At 43.2% G+C, this 20227-nt stretch overlaps 1 protein-coding gene across 1 annotated transcript in view; it reads right to left on the bottom strand.

The window, feature by feature from the left end:
* Sema5a (semaphorin 5A) overlaps positions 1-20227 on the bottom strand; it is a 313257-nt gene that overhangs the window by 8292 nt on the left and 284738 nt on the right. The window contains exons 16-20 of the mRNA XM_042695214.1: positions 13149-13374; positions 10254-10472; positions 3980-4150; positions 2134-2289; positions 544-591 (exon numbers count right to left, since the gene is read on the bottom strand). Of these exons, the coding sequence (XP_042551148.1) occupies positions 544-591; positions 2134-2289; positions 3980-4150; positions 10254-10472; positions 13149-13374 (820 nt within the window). The remainder of the gene's footprint in view (positions 1-543; positions 592-2133; positions 2290-3979; positions 4151-10253; positions 10473-13148; positions 13375-20227) is intronic.

Genomic DNA, 20227 nt, shown 5'->3' with positions numbered 1-20227 from the left:
GAAATGGGCTTTTGCCACTCCTGGGGCAGGGCAGGGTGAGCTGAGCTGACTGATACTATCGCCCAGAATCTCATTTTTACCCACATCTCATGGCACCTCATTAAAGAGGTTGGTTCTATACAGCCTGGAATCTATGGAGATTACGTAACATACAAGCACAAGCCTCAAATCATTTTTCCGGAATCTGAAAGTATTGAGTAGTTCCAAAACCCTTCTCCGAGTCCAAGGCTGTTATGTAAAGAGCCGTGGACTGCATTATATGCAGAAATACTCTCTGTGAGGAGCAGAGGAGATGCTTTCTGCCCAAAGCATTTAATAGTCTCTGGCACATTGTGATAGAAACACTGGCCTCATGACCCAACTGACTTTGAGACCTGCGGATCCCTATGTTCAATGTACATTTATCACCAGGCATATGACGTTTGCAATCTAGAAGTTTCTTCAATGTGTCCTAGACCAACAGCAGAAACAGAACAGATGAAAGAAACATGGTTGGAGTCTGCAAGAATGCCAGTAAGAAAATGACCAGGAGAAGGAGCTTACCTCCACACCTTTTCTCTTCTACACTGCTGGATCTGGCCACAGATACTTCTGGGGAAAAGAAAAGTCCAATCACAATAGAGAAAGGCTATTGAGAAGGAAGTCTACACAGATGCTGATTGGTTTTTAAAAATACGTATTTTCATTTTTTTTAATCAACCTGAGATGCATCTAAGTTGCCTGCAGTAGGAAGGGGCGGAGAACTTCATCTCAAAAAGAAAATGTTGAAACCAGGGTACTCGCTCATTTTCTGTTTCTCCATATGTTGCTTGCTGAGGAGACCTTACTATGTTCTGGCATGAGTTTCATTTTACTTCATTTTCATAAAAGTCAATTTTGTCACACTGCTTGCAGAGGGAAAGATGTAGGGACCAATTTGCCGTAGCTCATAGGAAACAGCCATAACATTGGGCTGGGAAGGTGGCTCAGTGGTAGAGCGATTGCCTTGCATGCACGAAGCCCTGGGTTCGATTCCTCAGCACCACATAAGCAAAAAGAAAAAAGCCGGAAGTGGTGCTGTGGCTCAGGTGGTAGAGCGCTAGCCTTGAGCTGAAGAGCTGAGGGACAGTGCCCAGGCCCAGAGTTTAGGTCCTACGACCGGACCCAAAAAAAAAAAAAAAAAAAAAAAAAAAAAGGAAACAGCCCTAACAGAGTTACTATTCAGGAGTCCATTTGCCCCTTACCATGCTGCGTGTGAAATACAGAATCAAGATGCTAGTGAGAGGAAGTCCTTCTAGGCATTGTAACCCAAGAAATACAGTATTTCAGAAGTCTAGACATATAATGCTATCCTGTACTGATTTTTCAATAATTAAAACTATAACTATATGCAAAACGTTTTTGTAGTTCCATACCACACATGGTAGAAGTGCCTTACAAGGCAATAGTAAGTTGTTTTCTTTAGGTATTACTGTCTTTTCCACAAACAGAGGGAAATAACAAAGCAAATCTGGCTGGTAGAACCAAACTCTATCATCTTTGGTCAGAGTTTGTTCATCACGATGTTCTACAACACAGTCCCACGGAGCATGGCAGGTAATGGTAAATGATTTACTTATGTCCAAAGCACCAGGTCTCCTGGGCAAATATAAAGGGTGATTAGCACCCCATAAACTGGACTCCAATTTCACACTGCAAAGCCTGTGGCAAGAAGGTTAGCTAATTTCTCCTCCAAGATGTAAAATAATGGTAGGTATTTATTTCCCCCGATTGACTAAAGGTTACATGAAGAGAATGACCTTTCTTCCCTGCAAAATCGAGCACACACAGCATTGCCAAAGCATTTAAGACCAAAATAACCAAATAATCGACTTTCAATTTGAATAAAATATTCCGACTATTTTAATACAGTCAATAAGTATGCAAAGCATGGTCTCCACAAGTCTTAATCTCATGAGCTAAATTTCAAGTCTAACTCTGTGGTTCTCTACAGATCTATACTTGAACCACCTTGAAACCACAAGAGTTGATTTAATCATTTCTACTCTACCCAACACAGCCTCGGAGAAGAGATAAATCTCTGACCTACGAATCATTCTTACTCACTAACATTGGGATGATTTTGTTCACACTGATAAACATCTCTGCCCTCACCTGGGATGAAATTAGAGTCAAAAACGCATGGCCGGCTCTCTGTGGTGTTTCCGGAACACTGACTGCCCACGGGGAACAGAAGTATGCAGTGACGAGCTCGGATCTGGATGCCTGAGGTGTCACACGCAGACCAGTCTGACCACTCCGACCAGCTCTCTGCAGTGAGCAGGAAGTGACGGGGGAGGGTGGAGATTGTTACCAGCTTGGAAGCACTGTCATGTCAAGTCATATGTGTGTGTGTGTGTGTGTGTACACACACATATACATACATACAGTAGTTTTTCAACAGTTCTGTGCATAAATGTGATGCAGTCATACCTTCTGAACAATCCAGTAAAAACACAAGGATAAGCTCAAGGATGAACATACAAGATGGCTCATGCCTGTCATCCTAGCTACTCAGGAGGCTGAGATCTGAGGATCGTGATTTGAAGCCAGCCCGGGAAGGAAAGGTAGTGAGACTCTCGTCTCCAATAAAATACTCAGAAAAGGCTGGAAGTTGCACTGTGGGGTGTTAATGAGAAGTCTATCAGGGAAGATAAAACACTTTCTCCTCTGGTATAAAACAACTTGCACAGGAATATATCAAAGGTATGGGGCAGAATTCATTTTATTTCCAGCCTACGGGCTAGAGAGTGTGAGGTCAATGCACAAATCTTAGGTCAAAGCCAAAAGGAGAGCAATCAAAAGATCACTTCCTTCCAGAAGTGGAAGATTTGCTGGGATCTGCTTGGTTCCTTCAGGTGTGCAGGTGCATACAAGCACATGTGTGTAAGAACATGAAAACGGACGCCTCAAGATTGCTTGTGATATATTAAATGAAGTTAAAAAGACATTTTTATGCAGTAGAGAAGGGAGATTTAGGAAATCAACTTGTGTCTTGAACCAAGTAAAGGGAACCATTGTTCCTTCAAAATGTACAAAGTACTGGTGTTTTGAATGACTGAAAATCTGGCTTCACCTTTTCAGTAATGTATGAGCATGTCAAGGTGAGGGCGAGACCCAGAGAACAGTGGTACACTTTCCTCCACTTCTTGGGTAGAGAAGCTGCTGTAGCCCACCACCCTTCCTCCCTTCTCCCTAGACCCCCCCACCCCAGAGCCAGGTGATAGCAGCCCCTCTAACTGTGGGACCTGAGGCTACTGCTAGGATCCACAGCTAGCAAGAGCTCACCCTGCATCCCATCCTGACTTTCACCAACAAAATCTCAGATTCTACCAACAGACACTGTTTTAGTGTCACATGTTTTGTGGAAGCAGTCTCCACAGCTCGCTTCCCATGAATCCTCTGCTTTCTGTTCTGATTTCATTCATGCTTTATGCTTTCTCTTGAAGCAGAGCCACTGAAGTTCAGCCACTGATTCTGGGAAGATGGTTCTTAAGCAGTGCCTGCTGTCCTCTTCCACTATCTTAGAACTTGTTTCTAGAATGCCATGTTGGTGGTCATTGGAGGCACAGACTGGCCCCAGCAGGCTGTGAAACAAGAGGCTGCAGGCGATTCTCCCTACTCAGGTCTCTACACATAGCGGGGAGCTCCACAAATGCTTGTTTCTTTCTCATTTATTTTTTCCACACTCCCCTCTCACTCAACACAGTAGGGTGCTTACTTGAGAGAGGTATTAGTGCTAGTTAGCATGGCCAAGGCCAAAGTGGAGCACATTTCCTAGCTGCATAGTGGGGTGCATGAATATACCTCCCAGCTGACGTAATAGGAAAACAATGTCACCTTGAAGGCAGTGGTATGGGGTTGGCTTGCAACTTGCCCCATCCTCAGCAACTTCTCCATTTATAAATTGAGGACAGGAATGAGTTTATCCCTGTCATGCAGTAACTGCGGTGCTGCTCACCTGGACAGGGCTGTGTGTTACACAGAGCCTCTTCGGTGTGCAGTCCCAGGCAGATGTCCCCTCCGTAGGCTGGGGCCGGGTTAGTGCATGAGCGGGTCCGCATGTAGTGTCCTCCACCACATGTGGCTGAGCACTTTGACCAGGATGACCAGCAAGACCACATACCATCCACTGGAGAGGGACACAAAGCACACAATTCTGGAATCCAATCCTGCCCAATCTGCCACAGCTACAGGCAGATTCTGTGTGACAGAAGCACTGGCACCCATCACGACAAAGCCGAGGTCTTCCGCTGATGGATCAGTTGCAAAATCTCTCTCTACCTTAGCTTTCTTGCTTCTTTCTTTCAGGAATTTGCAAATATAGAACAGTAAAGCATGAGGATGACAGAAGAGGGTGATTCATGGAATACAAAATACCCAGGTCCTTTTCAGGACTCATATGATACACTACTTGAGGAGAAATAACCATCACATCTTTCTTCCCGTGAACTCCATGCTTTGTTCCCTGATGGGAGAATAGAGAATAGCAAACAATCTCCTTAAGAAGTTAACTGTGAAGGATGGTTTGGAAGTTCAGGCGCTAAGTAAACAAACCAAGTTCAACCACCAGGACTTTATGGAATAGGAAATCAGAGTTCAGGTTGGACGTTAAGCATGGCACATTACAGTGTAAAGGTTAGTTAGATGCAATTCCCTGGCCGAGCTTGTCCATAACTGCCCATATTCCTGAACACTCTCTGTCTGCTCATATAAGTCCCTGTCTCCACGAGGCTGGGCTCCTGCCTCATGGAGGCTGGCAGGTCCACCTGGATCTGGGAGGCTTTGGTGCTCAGTCATATATTTCTAAAATATAGAGAACTCACATTTCAACTCTAAAAATAGAGAACTCACATTTGACATTCATGATCTGCTGTTTGGTTAACTTCTGTCCCCCCAGCCCTACCTGAACATTGGTGAATTCCAGTACCTGACTTGTCAGAGGCAAGATAATATTAGATCCTAGTAGGATGCAAAATGATCATGCTCATGGCAAACCAAATTAAAAGGTGATGACAGATTCACTATTACCATATGTAGATAGTATCATATTTTGTCTTCTCATTTTCCTAAACAAACAGAAACAATCATAACTGGAATTACCACAATAATTCAGGACAGACGTAGGTTTTGGGTAGAGTAATCTACACTGTATTTTCTTATATCCACCATGATGTATGTAACACATCTTTATGGAGTACTATTTCTCTTTACCTATAGGTATCTTTGAGAAGCATGACCAAATTTTTAAAAACACAAGTAAAGGCATCATTTCTATGACAACACTTTTTATAAGTAAATTCAAAACAAATATATTTGAACCCAGTTAAAATGATTTTGCCAGCTAAATGGAAATTTTATAACGTAATGGTTTATAAAATTTTTTAAAAGAATTTAGCGCTAGGGGCTGGGAAGGTGGCTCAGTGGTTGAGTGCTTGCCTTGCATGCATGAGGTCCTGGGTTCGATTCCTCAGCACCACATAAGCAGGGGAAAAAAAAGAATTTAGCATTGCTCTGATAGTTAAAGAAGCATATTAGAATGTTGGAAGTATGAATCAAATATCTGAGACTGTTTGGAATAACAGCAATAAGAAGGCAGGAGGGTCCAAATTCCTTTCTCATCCCAGTCTTACTCATACTTTCTGGCAGGTGTTTTCTGTCCATGATCTGAGTTGAAGCTTGTACTGTGATGGCTATCCCTGTCCATCCTGTAGCCTAAGACAAAGTCTCATTGCCTCACAAAACTAGCTGTAACAGAGCTTTGATGTCCCAGTTCATATAAGCTAGGCCAGTGCTCAGAGGGTTGCACATGTCCTTTAGATGGGTCATAGCCTGGCTTACAACCAATCACATGTCCTGAAAACCCCTGTCTTTTGTATTATCTGATGAGTTTGCAGATGAATGACCAACAGGCATATGAAAAGATGTGTAGGTGGTATCACTAGTCATGAGGGAAGAAAAAAAATCAAAATCACAGTGAGATGCCATTTCATATCTGCTATGATAGCTAAAACAGAAGAGTGCTGGCATGGGAAATGGAGAAAATGCAGTCCTGGGTGCTGCTGACCGGACTGGGAAAATGGCACAGCTGATACAGACAACAGTAGAAGTGTTCTTCAAAAATTAAAGTGTGATTATCAAACCATCCATCAGTCTCAATTCTGGGTACACAAACAACAATAAAAAATTAGGATCTCTGAAACATAATAGCAAAACCAAGTTCAATATAGTACTATCTACAACATCTAATATATGGAAACAACTGAAATGTCAGTGTGAATGGAAAGGAAAATTTGATCCCTAGATACTGTGGAATATTATTGAGCCTTTAGAAAGGAGATGTGTTATATGCAACAACAGAGATGCATCTGGATAATAGTAGGCTGAGGGAAATAAGCCAGGCACACAACAGGTAGGCAAAAGTATGTACTGCACAAGACCACTTATATAGAGCATCTGAAATATGCTGTGCTCCTCTGTTTCTTTTACTTTGTTGGTCATGGGGCTTGAATGTGGGGCCTGGGCACTGTCTCTGAGCTATTTCACTTAAGGCTAGCACTCTACCACCTTGAGCCACAGCTTTACTTCCAGTTTTCTTGTGGTTAATTGGAGATAAGAGTCTCACAGACCTTCTTGGCCAGGCTCACTTTGAACTACAAACCTTAGATCTCAGCCTCCTCAGTAGCTAGGATTATAGTGTGAGCCACTGGTACCTGGCTTATGTTTCTTATAGAAACCAAAAGAAAAGAAAACTTTGGTTTCCAGGGGCAGGGAAGTTGCTGTAAAGTCTCAGTTATTCAAGATGTTAAGTTCTGGAGACCAGCTATATAGTGTTGGGCCTATAGTTAAATAAGGCTTTGTTGTGCACTGAAAAGATTATTCAGAGAGTAGATCTCATGTTAAATATTTTTTATATTATCATATATGAATTGAAAAAGGGGATTTCATCGTGTTATTTCTTTGTGTGGTATTTCCCTGTGTGCATTATGTTAATGACTGCTGCTACTTTTTCTTATCCCACTTTTCCGTCTTTTGAACAATTTTTAATGTGTCTCATTCTGCTTTCATACATGTGTAAGAAGCACTTCAATCAGATTCAACTCCCCTACCACATTGTTCTCACTGCTGCTGCCCATTTGTGGGGAGAGGTCTAGATGCTGAATATGGATGAGGACTGAAAGTATTTGTCTTTCTCACTCTGGGTTATTTCACTTAACCATCTCTAGCTCCATTTATTTTCCTGCAATGGTTAAACTTACTGTGGTATAAAAACACCACCAAAAGATTAATGTGCTTATCCTAAGCATTTCAAAATCATTTAAATTGTAATGATCTCATATGAAGAGACTGGTTTACATAAGTTATTCCATATTATTTCAAACCGTATTTCTTCTTATCTAGATTCCAACTAGTACTTCCCACCATTCACATCTCATCTTGTCTCAAACCTTTCCTCTGGGCACTGGGATCTCTTGATCCAAGTGTGAGCAGGATGAGGGAGTACTTGGAGCAGAAGCTGCCTGCTGATCACACTGGAGATTCATCCGTTTTTATTTCATTGTTTTCAGGAGTGTATTTAGTACATGGTTCTGGTAGCAAAGGAACTCAAAGGGGGATTTCAAGCACTGTCTCAGGCCCTGAGCCAGCCCCACTAGTCTGTAATGGCCCCAGATCAGTTGTAAACCTGTCTTCCTTCAAATTTGTCTGTCCTTGTGTTTTAGGGTTCAGACTACATCTTGGAGCAGTGATTCGGGAGAGGAGGATGGTGGAGGTTTGCACTAGGTGGAGAAGGATATTGGACGATGTACTATCAGTTCATCTCAGCAAGGACAGCAGAGTTCTAAAGTGGAAATTACAGGGCGCAATGAAATTGTTCTCACTATGGGTGAACACACAGACATCATTGTGGGGAAATAAGGCTTGTGGAATGAAAGGAACAGAACCAAACTGAGCCATTGGCCAACAGGCGCACACTAAGGAAGGAATTAGGCTAGAGCAACCACTACCACACTAACAAAAGGCACAGTTCCCTTTTATCCTCACAACTACCTTGAGGAATATTCTAGAAATGAATGACCCAAGGCCCAGAGAAGACAGGTCATAGAGCAAATGTCTTCACTCACTGAGATTCAGAAGAGGAAAGGCTAAACACAGAACCAGGTGCATTCCCATTTTGGGGTACACATAATTCCTGCCATTTTTAGGTCAATGGAGAATAAGAGTCACTGGTTCTTCACTTTTGGAACTAATATAGGAGATGGTACCAGACATCTAACCCTGGAAGGTAAAGAAATGATCATTTTAGTGTGATGGTGACTTACAGTTTTCATATCCATGAGAGTGAAGATGACATTTTTCACTGTTTGGTTAAATAGCTTATTTTTTAAAAAAAAGAATCTACAATGTCCCTTTGTATTTATGCACTGCTATCCGAGTAGGGTAAAAGAGGAGGTAATTTATAGGGAAGAGAATGACTTAAATGTGGTCAAAATAGCCCTACCACCCATCACCCAAGGTTGCACAGGTCAGCCTGCCTCCTGGGGCTTCCCAGCCCCTCCCCGTTTCTGGGTTGTATTCTCCCATATTTTTAGGAGTAGGAAGAGCTGACCTTTCTACCACTGAACCCTAAATTTGTCCATTCCCTTGTGGAATCGACAAAGCCATTCTGAGTAACTGCACACCACTGTGGAATCTTGGCTTTAGAAGGAAAACGGGAACAGAGCTATTTCGAGATATTCAGGTCATGTATACATAGTTATTGCTTGACCAGAATGTCAACGAAAATAAATACTCTACCCAGATAATGCTAACAGAGTGACTCTGAGCCGAACAGGGACTCTGCACACAGGCTCTAGGCAGCAGCTAAACTGTGGTCTTCTGAGTCTGAAGCCTGGGAAGGTGTGGGTCGAGGGCTGACACTCCCACACGGCCTTTCCTTGTGGGATTTACAGCATGACGCTAATCTGTGCTATCACTCACGGTTCTCGCCAAGAACCCTGGAGGGAGGAACCCTTCCACTAAGGCTGTGGGAAAGAACAGCTCAGTGACCTTTTCCAGTCTTTTGGCACTAGCTTAGGCTGAGAAAGCTGGGTGGGGAGAGGAGGAGTCTCCTGAGATGGCAGAAGTTCAGGCAGAGATGTTCCAGAAGGAGTGGCACAGCTGTACAATTAGCGGCATCACTGCAGAGCTGGGTTGCAAAACCAGGAACTGTTTCCTGTATTATCTACGTGTTTATCCACCCACCATCTGTCTGTCCATCTATCAATCAAACATCCATCCAGCCATCCATCCAACCAGCCATCCATATATCGAATCGTCCATCCAACCATCCGCCCATTAACAAATGCATGGTAAGTCCCTCAAGAGGGAAGTTACGTGCTCCTAGAACTCAAAGTGATGAAAGTCAGGCCCCACTCAGAGTGGCGGCAGGGGAGGCCTCCAGAGACAAGAGTCAGAATATTAAGAGGAAAAGAGAAAAGAGTCTTGAGGGTAGGGGGGACCCAAAGGACCCCAAGGGCTCATCTAGCTCATTTTAATGTCCAGTGCTTGTCCAGGAATTCAGTATCATGACAGCCAAGTTTCAGGAAGAAGGCAGAGACATTCAATTCTGCGTCCCCTGGAGAGAAGCTTGTGGCACTCATGACTCTGGATGGGGACTGGGTCAGATGAGGCCAGCTCGGGGATGTGTGGGTGCCCTCAGCTCTGGAAGGTGGCTGACGTTTGAATCAGGGATACCACACATCCCTGGAGACCAACCTCCCCCCAGTCACTGGGCCACTGCCCTGCCCTGGAAGATACTTTCTTAAAATTAGGAGAGAAATAATGACTGTAATATACGGTCTAGACTCCAATGTAACATGAAGGGAAGAGGCTTTGCTCCGGCCTGTGGTGGAAGTCACACTCTTCAGACATAGAGAATGGAGGCTACATTCTGGCTTGAAAAGAGGCTGAACAAAAATCTGGGGTTTGCATTCAAGTCACGTATCTAGGATAGGTAAGACTCAAGGACCCCTCCGACAGGCCTGTGTCCTCTCTCTCTCTCTCTCTCTCTCTTTCTTTCTCTCTCTCTCTCTCTCTCTGTCATGGTCCCTTTCCCACCTCTCTCTATTTCTCTATCCCTGTCTCTTTCTTCACTTTTAGTCACCTTAGGTAACAAGCTGTGTGAGTGTCAGTGCACTAATGGTCTCAGGTGTTTGGCTCTTCTAGACTTGCCTTTGCTAGGACAGGTGGCTTACCTGGGCAGGGTAATATGTTGCATTCCTGGTATTCCAGCGATGGGCCCAGGCAGGGCAGTCCCCCATACTTGGGCTCCGGGTTGTTGCACACTCGCTTCCTGTTCCGAATGCCCCGACTGCAGTCCCGGCTGCACTGGGACCAGGAGGTCCAGGCTGACCACGCCCCATTGACAGTGTGCGCAGAGTATCTCCCTGCACGCAGGAAGTCTCCAGAAAGCCCTGCCAAAGGACCAGAGTGTTATTCTACTGCAGTCCTCGGCCCCACGAGAGCGCATTCTGATTTCTTCCTCTGTATAGCTGGCATGTGTTATGTCTGGAATTACTTTCTCAAATTCAGTTGAACCCCTTTTTGCACTTCAAAAGCCAAAAAAAATTGCCATTGAGTTACAACCCCCTATAATTCAAGCTTCCTCCCTGCAGTTGCTATTCAACAAGGGTGCATATAAGAACTCCACGAGTGTAGCAAACCTTACATAACGGTCTTCTATTTGTAGTTCATTTTTTCCCCTACTTCTTAAGGAAATACACTTCTCTCGTTTCCCTTGGGAATTCTACCAAAAGAAAAGGTCCTCATATCCCACAGGGTGGTGTTTCCCAGGAGGACAGCCACCTAGAACAATGGGGGAATAATTTAGCCATGCCTCAAACCTGTTCCTTCACCAGATAGCCTGTCAAGTGTGAACTAATGCTTGAATCGCAGGGCACCAGACACCTGTCTGCTCCACGGGCCCCAAGGCTTAGAAGTGAGCACGCTCGTGTCCTTGACTCACTTAGCCACAGACAGAGGCATCTGTGTACACCACCGTCTCTGCATATGCAATACCAAAATACGTTTTCCCCAGAACCAATGGAGCAGTAGTAACAGCAGCATTCGAGGGACAGCGCTGTGGATGTAGCTGTCTTACAGGAGTCCCGTGAACAGCCTTTCAAGATTTACTAGGTGCCATGTCTGTTCAGAGCGTTTTAACAGAAGTCATTGACTTTGTGTTTGCTTTGATGAAAATGCCTCCCTGCTCACAATATGAAAAAGCATTCAATAGTTTTCTCAAATGTGGTCACCGTGACACAGTTTTAACAAACACCTCCCACACTGTGCAAGAAAGTTCTGCATTTTACTGCTCAAGGCCATGAGGGAGGAAATAAGACACCGATTCCACACATGGCTGAGCAGCCTGGCCGCCACTTACACCAGCCTCTGAGGTGGGGGCAGCATGTTCTACAGAGCAAATGCACTGCAAGTGCTTTTCTGTGATGAGCCACTACTTGTGAGTAATCAATAAAGAATAAATAGGCTCGGTGAAGCCTCATTTTGCACAGTCAAAAGGAAAAACAAGGCCTATTTTTAACTTTTCAAGATAACAACACCAAAATACGAAGATAGCCATTATTACTTAATGTCATTAATGGACAGGAAGAATGAACTTTTTTTTTTTTTTTTTTTGGGGGGTCCGGTGGTGGGGCCTGAACTCTGGGTCTGGGCGCTGTCCGTCAGCTCTTCAGCTCAAGGCTAGCGCTCTACCACTTGAGCCACAGTGCCACTTCCGGGTTTTTTCTTTTTTGCTTATGTGGTGCTGAGGAATTGAACCCAGGGCCTCAGGCATGCAAGGCAAGCACTCTACCACTGAGCCACCTTCCCAGCCCCAAGAATGAACTTCTTTATAAGCCAGGTCCATGATACAATTTTGGAGAACATATAACACATCTTTATAAATGTGTATTAAATAATTTCCTACTTTGTATTAATATTTAAAATAAATAAATAAATAGGCTTTATAAGTAACTGAGCATGAAAAGAATAAAAACGTGTAAATCCTGGAAAAAGAATAAAGTTATTTATAGAAACATAATTCCTTTCTACTTTTTCTTGCATGACACAAGAAACAAAATAGTTCTTAGCCTGTTTTGAAACAAGGGAGCCAATGGCGAGAAGCCACAGCAGCTGCTGCTTCTATATATCTGGCTGTCAGACTTAGCAAATGAAATAAAGCAATGTCAATTTAATGTGAATTTTAGGTGGAAATAACATTCATGCATTTTTACTATTTCCCAGGTACTCTCTCAAATGATTGCAATGGGCCTAGTCTCTTACTTAAGTGTTTATTGCTTGGTTGGTGGTGCTAGGGATTGAACTCAGAACCTTGTCTTGCTGGGTGATGCTCTACCCATGCCCCACTTCCTTTGCTGCTAGACAGATCCTTTCATAGGTATGAACAATGAAATGCGCTTCTACCACCTTTGCCCATCCTGGGGATTAAGAAGACAACTAAGCTTAATTTTAATGCCAGAGCCTCTGTGGATGGTTCCGATTCTTCCTCCATCTACTCTTTCGTTCCAACAACACTGGCTCCAACTATTCTGAGTCTACAATAAGCACCATGCTATTTGGAAAGCTGAAAAATTTCACAATACCATCGCCATACAGAATTCCTTCCCTATCACTAATTAAATTTCCACTTGTTTCAGCTACCTGTAGTCAGTCGGGATCCCAAAATACCAATGTCTGTCCTGACTCTTACAGCAAGAGACAACATTCACATAGCATTGGTTACGGTGTAGATTTCATAAATGTTTTGTTTTATTACTCATCATTATTACTCTGACTGTATTAGACCTACTTCATAGGCACGTATGTGTATGTGTACGTATAGACTGGGCTGTGTACTATCCAGGCTCTCAGGCCTTTCCTTGGGGTTTTCAAAAGTGTTCTCATGAATTAGGGGAGCTGTGGTGTGAAATGAAATTCTTACAACAAGAACCATTCCCTCAAGTCCTGTGTCTGCGGGGATCATGGTGATAAAGACGGTCATGGCCATAGCAACACTAAGGAAATGTGCTGTTGGTTCTTCCATAACCTTTCCCATGCTGTCATGGGTGTGTGCAGAGGGTCAGGCTCACCATCCGTGGAGCAGCCGCTGGTCCCGTCGCTGGAGCAGTAGCGCATCTCGATCCTCTGCCGCCCGACCTCCAGCAGATTCGGGTCGGGCAGGCGGGCTTTGCAGGTGTAGCGGAAGCGCTGCTCGTAGTGGCCGCCGTTGTCTGAGATGTTGACTGGGGTCCAGGGTGTCCAGGGCGTGGTCTTCTTCAGCTCCGGACACGCGTTGGTGTTACAGGGCTGGTACTCCTGGGAGAGAAAAATGCATAGCGTGTCTCACAGTGAGGTGTGAATGTTGTCATCTCGGGGGCTGATTTTTTTTTCTTTTAAGGGAAAGTAAGTTTCTCTAGACCCTTCATATCCTGAGACAATTAAAAGCACGTTCACATTGGACTTGACATCTCCTAGAATGCTCTGGACCAATTGGCTGGGGAAGGAATCTGCAGTTTTCTCACCAGGAAACAATGAGAATGACACAAAAACCAGTTACACATCAGAAACAACATCCCCACTCCATAAAATCGTCTTCCTTTCACTTAAAATGAAAGATGCTGGTTATTTTGATGTTCAGTGTGGCTGTTTTCTTTAGAGGATTCCATAAGGGAACCAGTTTATGGTTCTTAGGCAACATAATACAATTTCACGACAATGGATATTATAAATCCTGGAAGCACAGATTCAAAGTTTGGAGTGTCCAGTTACCAACCTGACAGTACAGTACCTGATGTGTATTGCACTGTAACTGCTCCATCATTCCTCCCTTGCTTAACCGTGATTTTCACAACCTCTTCTCTCCTTTCCCTCCCAGATGCTTCCCTTACAACCTCAGGTAGGAGGGTCCCGGGAACAAACCAATTTTCATACGATGGGCCAAAACTCCCTACGAAAGCCTCCAGCCCTCCACTCTAACTATAAGCAGAAAACCACGAATGCCCACATATCAGAAGGAAGCATCCGTGGTGAAAGCCAGTGACACAAGCAAGCTAAGAGAAACCAGCAAGTTGGAGGTTATAGGAGCCATGAGAAAAAAAAAATCTCAAAAGTCATCAATGTATTTAAATTACATAATTTTGTGTAACCAGGAAACCAAAGGTAGAATGTGTTGTTGACTGAAGGAAATGAAAAACCATAAAAGATTACATGGGCTTTTGAAAATTTAATGAAAAGAGATGAAAATCCTATGAATACTTTTGGAAGGTACTGATAGGAAAATCTCCTAGAAAGCAGAGCATAAAGAAAAAAGAGATGAAAAATGAGACTAGAGAGAAGAAATTCAAAATTGACTGCACAGGTCCATATCCCAAAATTGACTGCACAGGTCCATATCCCAAAATTGACTGCACAGGTCCATATCCCAAAATTGACTGCACAGGTCCATATCCCAAAATTGACTGCACAGGTCCATATCCCAAAATTGACTGCACAGGTCCATATCCCAAAATTGACTGCACAGGTCCATATCCCAAGGAAGTTTGAGTAAGTAACTGGAGGAAAATAAATGCTGAAGAACTTAACAAAATCATCCACAAATTTCTAAACCAAAAGTCTTAATTTGTAAATTCAATAGTCCACAAAAATCACTCATATTTAAGTTCATCATTGTTTCAGCATGATGTAGAAGATTCTGTAAGTTTCTGACAGATCTTTTTTAATGTCACAAGTAAACGAGATAAAAAAAACCCAGAGCAAACTTTCTATTTCTCAAAGGAATCCCTAGTAGGTAATACTACGTAATTATACTCAATTCTGAGTATAATTATTGCAGCCTAAGACTGCTACCAAATTTTAAGTCAAATACGGGGGAGGGGGGTAGTATAAACATGGCGATGAGGAAGAAGCTGCGTCACTCATGTGCCTTGTACATCCATAATCAGAAGGATACTGCAGGATGTGCACCAGCAAAACCAAGCTCGATCCAGAAGACGAGGACTTGCCATACAAGAAATAAGTCTGCACACAGGGAATAAGGGAAAGGAACCCCAGCACTCAGGTGCTGAGAAACCCAGGAAACAATATTTGCCAAGTTTAGGAAGCAGCCAAGCTAGTTTGGAGTAGGTTCCCTATTCCCCAGTGGGATTTCTTTAGCCATTTGTGAGTAGTATCACCCCTGTCCAGACTGAATAGCTGCTGGATGGCGAATTAATGGTAAATTCATAGAACTAAAGAAGGATCCCCTCCCGATGAGACAAGAAACAAGTTAATCCCTCCAGGATGGGTGAGTGCTCAGTTTGTGATATGTGCAAATACTCTATTGTGATCTAACCAATATTACCGTACATACTAGAAAACAGCATATACTAGTTGTTAGCTCTCTGGATATAAGTGTAAGAATATTCAGTACGGAGAATTAGGGAAAAAGTTAAGGAGTTCTCTTATTGTAGAAAAAAAAAGCTCTGAGAATGACTTAACTAGGACTGAATGAATGTTTCACGTTGATAAAAAATACTGTTTGACCTGAAGCTTGCTAGACAACTCAGGACCTTGAAGACTTTCCAGCCCTCCTCCCCGCCTGCGTGGCAGAGGCTGAGCCTCCTCAGAGAGACAGAGGAGGAAGACAGCTCAGCTGCTGGTGCCCACAAGAAAGCCATTTTCTTCATTAACCCTTTCTAGTCCCACAGTCCCTGTTCAACTGAGTCTAGCGCCTTGCTGTCCAGGAACTCTCTGTTTTCATCTCCAGAGAACAAAATTGCCATTCTCTGTTGGCTCCTTGGTGAGGAGGAAAACAAATCTTCAGGTCTGAAAATGTCTGAAATAAAAGACAAACTTTTCTTTGCCACTAAGAGAGAAAGGAGGGTCATTGCTTCTTTACTCTCTGAAGTCTAGGGTACAAGAGGAAATTATTCTTATCATCCCCGAACTGAGGGTCGTCAAGACCACTTCTGGCTTCTTCAAGCAGCTGCTGCATTCCCAGGACTTAGCATGGCCAGAGTCTCTGCTGTCACTTATTCCAAGCAAAGGGTACCAGGCACCATCAGCAATGGGAAGAGAACATGGGTGAATTCTCCATGCAACCAGACTTTCCTAATAGTTGTGTTGACTCTTTCCTGTGCAGTTCCCTTTACTAGTCTTGTGGATTCCTTTATCCTAGTTCTATTTTATTAAAAAGTAAGATCTAGTTATTCCTCCCCTCAGTTTAATTTTTATTTTTGTATCTTTGGGTCCTGATGCCTTGAACAATCTATTGTTCTAATACCACATTAGTGTTTTCAGTAGGGGGAAAAAGGTAACCAACTTTGTGTCTGTTCTGCCAGTCTAACCTGAAGCCTAACACAATAATTTCACCATTGTTTCTGCTTTCTCAGTCAGTGTTATTAACTTATTTGTCAGAACTGGGTACTGAACTTAAGCTTGCAAGCAAGTACCTATCACTTAAGCCAAATTCCCAGTCCAACTAGATTTCTTTATTCACAATGTATCTTTTTTATTTCCTACAATGAGCAATACTTAGAACTTTTTTATGCTTGTAACATCATTGGAATATAATAGAAAAAATGTAAAGCAATCATGGCTGCTTCTATTATTTAGTATCTTCTACCCTTTCCCCCTGACTCACACAACTCCCTTCCACCAACACCAGAAAGACAGATGACCTCATTTTCCACTGTAGGCAGCATCTTTTGTTATATCACTTTTTGGGCACTGCTTTCTCTTCACTTTCCATCTTCTCTCCTCTCCTGTGTGTGTTGCGTCTGTCTGGGTGTGCAGTGTATTGCTGGGGATAAACCCAGACCTTGTTCATGAAGACAAACACTGTACCATTGAGCATATCACCAGTCAACATGTCATCTTTTCTGTGGAGATGAGGGTTACTTTTCCAAAATCTCGAAGTGGTAAAGGTGTCTGAAATCTGGCTCTGTGTCTGGGTTGGTGTCCTGGTGCTGGTATGAACAGGACAGAGTGTCACATGTGCCAGGGGTGTGGTAGGCCCAGTTCATGGAGGATGAAGACTGATCCCAGCTCCTAAGAGTGGATCCTCCAGGACCTGCCTCTGTTCAGCGATGCGGCTCACAGATGCAGCCCTGTCTCCTCATGTCCAAGACATAGCTGTCAACTCAGTACTCCTTCCAACTGCTTTTAGGGGTGGATTATGAGGCACTAGCTTTAAATATCGAATGATGAGACTGTGAGAAGTGACAGGGCCTATAATCTGACTTTATGTCAATGACCAAAATTATGAAGTAATTCAACTCAGTTGGGACCATGTAGATGGCCTAGCTAGACGTGTAGACTATGATGTGCTGGTTTATTGTTGCTGTCACTGGCCAGATTTGAGTGGAACATGAACAGAATTGCATTGGATATGAATAAAAACAATTTCATTAAAAACAGTTTTAGGGAGCTAATTACTATTATTTTCCACATAGGATCCTTAATATTCTGCTGGAAATTATTAGATAAGAACTATAAGAATATATACAAGTGAACACATTTGCTCATGATGTGTGCTGTCTCTCCCTTCCTCCTCTGCCACGTCCTACAGGTGTGCTCTCTCGTGATTCCCTCTCTCTTCTCATCCAGGCTACTATCACCACAAGCCTGCTTCTCGAAATTAATGCGTGCATTTGAGTGAAGCTTAGTGGTCGGAGTCTCTGTGGGTTTCACACAGGAGTAGACACCAAGTGTATGAAGGGCAAGAATACTGTCCTATTCATTTTATATTCCCAACTCCCAGCACAGTTAATGCGCTTTACTTAGTGGCTGGATACCTTGTATTCATCGAGTCACAGCCTAGCCTATTCCAGTGGGGCTTGCAGGCATTTGGAGAGGGACTTTAGACTGTAAGCTGGAGTCTCTGCTTTGCTGTTTAGGTTTCCTTTGAACCTTCTAAATGATTTCATCTTTTACAGATTAAAAAGTAAAAAAAGAGATGGAGAGAATCCAAGCAGAATTTTGATACCATATGCTCAGCACAAAGTATGGAAATTGCCCTCCAAGTCATTTCATCAATAGCTGAATGGATAAACCAAGTTTATTCTCCTACGGAATACTGATAGTTTCCATATGCGCATATCAAGTTCCCGCTCCGTAATTAAACTTGGCATGCCGAGCTGGAAAGCCATCCCACATAAAAGAAACAACAAAGTAATTGAATTGTGTACGCAGAAGGCCAATGTGCCGCGGCATATGGGGGGAAGGAGAGGTGGGATCCCAGGAGTCTGTGACAGAAGGAAGTTCTGGAAAGCGGTTTGGAGGCAGGTAAGGAGGAAGACAGGTAAAGGAGGGTAGTGGGGTCAGAATCCCATGCCCTCTGAGGAGTGTCTGCTCCCCACTACTGTTTTGCTACAGAAACAGTATTACCTCCTTTCACCCAAAATAACTGTAAGTCACGTGAAACAACCGTTAGACTTTGAAACCCACTGACTATTGCATTATGGGAAAGGAATGAGCAGTCCCTGTGAGAGTCATGGCCAACAACCTCGAGAAAGTTCCAAGCTGCAGGTGGAGAGTGGGGAGGAAACCTTAGACTGCATAAGAGATGGGAGCAGACTGCAGTTTGAAAGGAGAGAGCTGGGTAGAAACAAAAATGCTGTCAACTATGTGAGTACTTGAGAGTGCACAGAAATGAAGAAAGAACCATCTGAAGAGATCAGCCGTGCAGAGCAAACAACAATGCTTGCTCCCAAGAGCCGGTGCTCAGGTCATTAGTTAGGGGACTCACCGTGGCAGCAGACACAATGCTGCTTGGAGCCCAACCAACGAAGACAAGCAAGAATCTAAATGATCAAACTTGTCTTGCATGACTTAATTGCAGTCTAGAAAAAGAATCTTAGCGTATTTTTTAGATACAAGTCTCATGGCACACAATCCGATAAAGCTTGCTTATCAACATTCAATGCAAAAGTATCAGTTATCCAAAAAGGCCCAAGCCACCTTACACGAAAAGGAAAATCAGTCAACTAAAAGTCATACAGAAATGACTCAGATGATAGATCTGTAATCAAGAACATTGAAAGACGTGTGTGTGTGTGTGTGTGTGTGTGTGTGTGTGTGTGTGTGTGTGTGTGTGTGTGTGTGTGTGTGTGTGTGTGTATCAGACCTGGGACATGATTTCAGGGTCTGAGTACTGTTCCTGAGATTGGCTAGCATTTTACCTCTTGAATTTCACTTCCTACTTTTTGGTGGTTAATTGGAGATAAGAGTCTCATGTACTTTCCCACCTAGTCTGGCTTTGAACTGCAATCCTTAGATCTCAGCCTTCTAAGTAACTGGAATTACAGGCATGAGCTACTGGTGCCTAGATAAAAGATGTCTTATAACTCTGTTCTATGTGTTTAAGCAGCTAGAAGCATGGTAATCATATTAGGTAGAGACCTAGTGGATATGCAGAAGAAGTAACAACCAACTGCCACCACACTGGCAGATAGCTGCAGAGGAGAGGGTCTATCACAGATCATTTTATGAACCCAATGTTAATCTGAATATCCCAAACAAACAGACTTTAGAAGGATAGAAAAATAAAGTCAGTGTCCTCATAAATATATATATATATATATGTTGAAATTCTTAACAAGACATTAATAAATCAAACCCAAATGTGCACCTGCTCAGATTCTGTGTGCATGCATAATGCGTACCTGCACACATTAACATTGAATAATTTTCCTCATGTCATTAATATTTGCTTTGTGGGACTAAATATAACCAATATTTGTAGACAAATGCTTCATAAATACCAAATGTGCATCATCAACTCCCATTTTAACTGGCATTATATATGCCTGAAGAAAATGATGCTATTTGCTTTCACACATCCAGCCAGGAAAGCAGGTTCATGTTACAGCCTGGTGCATGTGTACATGCACGTGTGTGTGTGTGTGTGTGTGCAGTGCATCCCTCCACGCTCACTAACTTCCCTTATAATCACGCTCATCTGCACCAGTGGGTTCAGGCCTTTGGGCACAAAGGGAGCCAAGTATCTTCCACAGCACTTGGAGAAGTCTGGGGGTCACACTGGCATGGTGGGAGGAGCTCAGCCTCCAGGATTTTTTTTTTAGTGTACAGTTACCCAGGATGGTTGTTATCCATTCTGTAGCTCTCAGCAAACCACCTTTAAACATTCAACACTCATCTCTACATGTTCCAAATGAGGAGTTAGGCAAGA

This window comes from Dipodomys spectabilis, unplaced genomic scaffold (assembly GCF_019054845.1).
Source record: "Dipodomys spectabilis isolate Male_0828 unplaced genomic scaffold, ASM1905484v1 ptg000179l, whole genome shotgun sequence".
Classification (NCBI taxonomy): domain Eukaryota; kingdom Metazoa; phylum Chordata; class Mammalia; order Rodentia; family Heteromyidae; genus Dipodomys; species Dipodomys spectabilis.
The sequence above is the reverse complement of the archived record's forward strand: the minus strand, read 5'-3'. Positions and strand labels throughout refer to the sequence as shown.